Below are 6,524 nucleotides of genomic sequence, written 5' to 3'. Positions count from 1 at the left end.
GGACATGTTAATAATAATTTGAAATCTGTTTATTGTAATAAAACACTGTATTAGATGTTAATAATAATACAAATCGGATTATTGTTACATGAAACACTATATTGGATGTAAATAATTATTTAAAGTTGTATCTTTATTAAATAAAACACTATATTAGATGTTAATGATTTAAAAAAATATGTTTCAAATAAAACAGAAAATGTGCTTATTGAATAACCGTATTTTTCGGACTATAAGTCGCAGTTTTTTTCATAGTTTGGCCGGGGATGCGACTTATACTCAGGAGCGACTTATGTGTGAAATTATTAACACATTACTGTAAAATATCAAATAATATAATTTAGCTCATTCACGTAAGAGACTAGACGTATAAGATTTCATGGGATTTAGCGATTAGGAGTGACAGATTGTTTGGTAAACGTATAGCATGTTCTATATGTTATAGTTATTTGAATGACTCTTACCATAATATACAAGGCACGTTCTCAGTTGGTTATTTATGCGTCATATAACGTACACTTATTCAGCCTGTTGTTCACTATTCTTTATTTATTTTAAATTGCCTTTTAAATGTCTATTCTTGGTGTTGGGTTTTATCAAATAAATTTCCCCAAAAAATGCGACTTATATATGTTTTTTCCCTTCTTTATTATGCATTTTCGGCCGGTGTGACTTATACTCCGGAGCGACTTATACTCCGAAAAATACGGAAAACACAATGTTAGATTGTTAATTTAAAATCCATGTGCTTGAATTTCCACAGCTGCAGAAAAGGGAGTTTATCAGAGTGTTAACATGGTGACGTCAGACCGATGTGATCAACTAATGCCGTGGGCTTTCTACAGGTGTGTACTCTTAAGTACTGTATTAGTACATTATGTATTCCTTTCATGTTGTACACTTTATATATACATTGTATATACGTATATATAATATATATACAACCTGCTCAGTGGCCTTGTGGTTAGAGTGTCCGCCCTGAGACTAGAAGGTCGTGAGTTCAAACCATGGCTGAGTCATACCAAAGACTATACAAATGGGACCCATTACCTCCCTGCTTGGCACTCAGCATCAAGGGTTGGAATTGGGGGTTAAATCACCAAAATTATTCCCGAGCGCGGCCACCACTGCTGCTCTAAGTGGCAGTGGTGTTTTCCAGGGGGTGAACATAGGGATGGGTCAAATGCAGAAGATAATTTCACCACACCTAATGTGTGTGTGACTATCGTTGCGACTTTAACTTTAACTTTATATAGTGTGTATAAACATTATACACTGTATATATTAATGATTCATAATTGTGCATTCACGCTACTTAACTTTCATTTAATTAAAAAATATATTTTTAATGTTATTTCGAGATGTGTGTGGAATTTTAAGGGGAAAATGTATTTACCATATTTCATTTTGGTAATAACAGCAGGTACAATACAAAAGTGTACAAAGTATGTACTTAAAAGAAGTGTAAGTACACAAATACACACATTTGACAGAACTTAATCACACAAAGAGAAAGTAAAAAAAAGACTTGCGTTGTTTTCTTCCTTCTGATGGCAGCAAGGATGTTTGCATTGTTGTGCGTTCAGTGTGTTGTGTGTTCAGTGTTTTTTTTTTAATCCAGAGTTGTTGTGTGTTCAGTGTGTTGCTTGAGCAGAGCGCTGAGTTGCATCACAAAGTTGTGCGTCGTCCAGACTTCCTCAGCGCAGCAGTGTGTTGTTACATTGGCCTGCAGCAGATCTTCCTTGATGGATTCGCCATCAGTGACCCACCTGAAAGTCAGGTGTCTGATCTTCATGATGTCATCATCATAAGACAGGAAGTGTGGTACTAACGTCTTTTTCCGACTTTGTCGTCAGATTCTGAGCCGCAGCAAACGCTTCCTGCTATCGGCCATCCCTCACACGCCGGCTTCTTCATCCTGCAGGCTGCTGACACAGGTGAGCAGTAATTACCTGAGAGAAGTGACAGAAAGTAGATGACACTTCTACTTCCTGTCATTTCTCATGTCTCTGCTGCTGTGTTTGCAGCTGCAGACTCAGTGCGTGAGCGTTGATCCAGAGGTGGCAGCAGCTCTGTTTGCTCACCTGAACGCTCACACGCTCATTACTGAGATGGAGTTCCTCTGAGAAGATCACATATTCTTCATAAATCCTAAACAGCTGAATTTTTTTTTCTACATTTCCAATAAAAGTGATTTTTTTTTTGTAAAATACTAATAATGTTTAAAATGTGTGATGTTACACATTGTTTATGATAAACGTGTTCCTTATTATTAACACAAATGTACTTTGAATTGAAGAAAGAACATAGATTGATGTCAAATCATTGAAAAACTGACATTATTGAGTGTTTTATTAATATTTATGTTATTGTGACAAATACATTACTTTTCATAGCAATGTTATTGCTAAAAGCTAGCTGGTGTACGGTGTAGCTTTATTTCTATGAATTCATTGAAGAAATGAAGTAAGAAGAGTTGAATGTAAATATTACAATTGTTGCTGGGATTTAAAATGAACTTTAATGATAACATATAAGCTTCTGAAAATTACACACTGTTGCTATTTTAGGGAACATTCTGGGATACTTGTGACTAACAAGTACGGTAGAAACACCACAATATGAAGACACAACACAACAACATAAAACAATCACTTTAAGCCACAACAAAACAATATTAACACAACAGAAGTGACAGTTGACAGAGTGTTGCTGAGGTGCAAAGTTGAAGATATTTTAAGGAAGGAAGTTGTGTGTTGATGATTTATGACTTTCACTTTTCCAACTTTGTCCATTAGAACTTGTTCAACTTTCCACCTTTTTGTTTTAAATGTTCTATTTTGTTAAATAATAGTAAGAGAACCGTGAAAAAGTATTTGCTTTTATAATATATTCCCCACTTAAATGATTAAGACCATCAAACAAATTTAAATGTTAGACAAAGATAACCAAAGTACACACGAAATTAAGTTTTTAATTGATGCTTAAATGTTTTAAAGGCCTACTGAAATGAAATTTTCTTATTTAAACGGGGATAGCAGATCCATTCTTTGTGTCATACTTGATCATTTCGCGATATTGCCATATTTTTGCTGAAAGGATTTAGTAGAGAACATCGACGATAAATTTCGCAACTTTTGGTCGCTGATAAAAAAGCCTTGCCTGTACCGGAAGTAGCGTGACGTCACAGGTTGTGGAGCGCCTCACATCTGCACATTGTTTACAATCATGGCCAGCAGCGAGAGCGATTCGGACCGAGAAAGCGACGATTACCCCATTAATTTGAGCGAGGATGAAAGATTTGTGGATGAGGAAAATGAGAGGGAAGGACTAGAGGGCAGTGGAAGCGATTCAGATAGGGAAGATGCTGTGAGAGGCGGGTGGGACCTGATATTCAGCTGGGAATGACTACAACAGTAAATAAACACAAGACATATATATACTCTATTAGCCACAACACAACCAGGCTTATATTTAATATGCCACAAATTAATCCGCATAACAAACACCTCCCCCCTCCCGTCCATATAACCCGCCAATACAAATCAAACACCCGCACAACACACTCAATCCCACAGCCCAAAGTACCGTTCACCTCCGCAAAGTTCATACGGCACATATATTTCCCCAAAGTTACGTACGTGGCATGCACATAGCGGCACGCACGTACGGGCAAGCGATCAAATGTTTGGAAGCCAAAGCTGCGTACTCTCAGTAGCACGTCTGCTATCCAACTCAAAGTCCTCCTGGTTGTGTTGCTGCAGCCAGCCGCTAATACACTGATCCCACCTACAGCTTTCTTCTTTGCTGTCTTCATTGTTCATTAAACAAATTGCAAAAGATTCACCAACACAGATGTCCAGAATACTGTGGAATTTTGCGATGAAAACAGACGACTTAATAGCTGGCCACAATGGTGTCCCAATATGTCCGCACAATCCGTGACGTCACGCGCAAACGTCATCATACCGAGACGAGACGTTTTCAGCAGAATATTTCACGGGAAATTTAAAATTGCACTTTACTAATCTAACCCGGCCGTATTGGCATGTGTTGCAATGTTAAGATTTCATCATTGATATGTAAACTATCAGACTGCGTGGTCGGTAGTAGTGGGTTTCAGTAGGCCTTTTAGGGAAAAAAGCTAACCGAACTTACCTGGCCCTATGTGAAAAAGTAACTGCCCTCATTGTTAAATCATGAATTAACCGTGGCTAATTACATTTTTGGAAATCAGAGTTCAATTACACTGACCACAGCCAAACCTAGTTACCTCCAGACCTGTTCAATCAAGAAATCACTTAAATAGAACCTGTCCGACAAACTTCAGTCGGCCAAAATATCTCAAAAAGCTGCAACAAAATGCCACGATCCAGAGAAATTCAAGAACAGACGAGAAATAAAATAATTATCAGTCTGGAAAGGGTTACAAAGCCATTTCTAAAGATTTAGGACTCCAGCAAACCATGGTGAGAGCCATTATCCACAAATGGAGAAAACATGGCACAGTAACCTTCCGAGATGTGGCCAGCCTACAAAAATGACCCCAAGAGCTCAGAGACGACTCATCCAGGAGGTCACAAAGGAACCCAGGACAACATCTTAAGAACTGCAGGCCTCCCTTGCCTCAGTTAAGGTCAGTGTTCATGACTCAACCACAAGGAAGAGACTGGGCAAAAATGGCATCCCAAAAAGAACTCAAAAGGCTTGTCTTACTTTTTAAAAAATGATCTGAATGATTCCCAAGACTTTTGGGCGAATATTCTATGGACTGAAAAGTATAATTTTTTGGAAGGTGTGTCTTTCATTACATTACACGTAAATGTATCACAGCATTTGAGAAAAAGATCATCATACTGACAGTCAAACTAGGAGCTGGTAGCTGGTAGCATGATGGTCTGGGGCTGCTTTGCTGCTTCAGGACCTGGAACCATAAATTCTGTTCTTGACCTGAAGGAAAATTATGGAAGTTAATTTTTGTCTTTATTACGGAAGCTTTTTTTCTGACACTGAATTTATCTAACTAAATGTTTTGCGTTTGAATTTTGTGAACTGAATTTTTTTACATCTAATTATGCTGACAATTTCAATGAAAATAAATTCAGTGTCGAAAAATTTGCTGCTTCTGGTAAATTAAGACAGAAGCAATCGATCCTGTCTCAGAACCAGCCAATGAGGTGTCAAGAGTTGACGCGTTAACTTTGACAGCTCTAATATATAGTGCATGATAAAATAAAGTATTTTCCCCCAACTCAAATCCTTCGTTTTTTGCATAGTTTTCCAATTTTAATGTATAAGATCATCAAATAAATGTAAATATCAGACAAAGATAACCCAAGTGAGCATACCTTGGAATAATACAACATAATTAACATTTCAATGCGGCCCACTGGATATTTTCAAGCCCAGTTAACTGCCTTTTTTATGCTGTTTTGCAAGATCTGTGTCACGTGACTTCAAACTTGACACCTCATTGGCTGGTTCCGAGACAATTGATTGCTTCTGTCTTAATTTCCTGTATTGGCGTCTTGCATTTTGAAGCAGCAAATTTTTCCACACTGAATTTTTTAACACTGATTTTTTTCCAATTAAATTGTCAGCATAATTAAAGTAAAAAAATGCTGTTCACAAAATTCAAATGCAAAATATTCAGTGTCAAAAAACTGTTTTTGTAATAAAGACACAAATTAACATCTATAGAAAATGGTCGGATATCAATTTGCGACCCTTTGCTCTGATAACTTTTTCGCACACTCTTGGCATTCTCTCGATGAGCTTCAAGAGGTAGTCAACTGAAATAGTTTTCACTTCACAGGTGTGCTTGAAGCTCATCGAGAGAATGCCAAGAGTGTACAAAGCAGTAATCAGAGCAAAGGGTGGCTATTTTGAAGAAACTAGAGTACAAACATGTTTTCAGTTATTTCACCTTTTTTGTTAAGTACATAACTCCACGTGTTCATTCATAGTTTTGTTGCCTTCAGTGACAATCTACAATGTAAATAGTCATGAAAATAAAGAAAACGCATTATATGAGAAGGTGTGTCCAAACTTTTGGCCAGTAGTGTATGTATATATATATATATATATATATATATATATATATATATATATATATATATATATATATATATATATATATATATATATATATATATATATATATATATATATATATATATATATATATATATATATATATATATATATATATGTATGTGGAGTTTGCATGTTCTCCCCGTGACTGTGTGGGTTCCCTCCGGGTACTCCGGCTTCCTCCCACCTCCAAAGACATGCACCTGGGGATAGGTTGATTGGCAACATTAAATTGGCCCTAGTGTGTGAATGTTGTCTGTCTATCTGTGTTGGCCCTGTGATGATGTGGCGACTTGTCCAGTGTGTACCCCGCCTTCCGCCCAATTGTAGCTGAGATAAGCTCCAGCACCCCCCGCGACCCCGAACGAGACAAGCAGTAGAAAATAGATGGATGGATACACACACACATACTGTATATATTTCTTAGCTTC

At 37.1% G+C, this 6,524-nt stretch overlaps 1 protein-coding gene across 3 annotated transcripts in view; it reads left to right on the top strand.

Moving 5' to 3' along the window:
* LOC133630716 (Fanconi anemia group A protein) overlaps positions 1 to 2,384 on the top strand; it is a 77,021-nt gene extending 74,637 nt beyond the window's left edge. For all 3 annotated transcript variants that reach the window (XM_062022395.1, XM_062022396.1, XM_062022394.1), the window contains 4 exons: positions 764 to 845; positions 1,639 to 1,780; positions 1,857 to 1,937; positions 2,028 to 2,384. In XM_062022395.1, coding sequence (XP_061878379.1) covers positions 764 to 845; positions 1,639 to 1,780; positions 1,857 to 1,937; positions 2,028 to 2,126 — 404 coding nt within the window. In that variant the 3' untranslated portion in view covers positions 2,127 to 2,384. The remainder of the gene's footprint in view (positions 1 to 763; positions 846 to 1,638; positions 1,781 to 1,856; positions 1,938 to 2,027) is intronic.
* The last annotated feature ends 4,140 nt before the right edge of the window (positions 2,385 to 6,524 follow it).

The sequence above is a fragment of the Entelurus aequoreus genome, linkage group LG16 (genome assembly GCF_033978785.1).
Source record: "Entelurus aequoreus isolate RoL-2023_Sb linkage group LG16, RoL_Eaeq_v1.1, whole genome shotgun sequence".
NCBI lineage: Eukaryota > Metazoa > Chordata > Actinopteri > Syngnathiformes > Syngnathidae > Entelurus > Entelurus aequoreus.
This window is presented reverse-complemented; position numbering and strand designations above follow the sequence as displayed.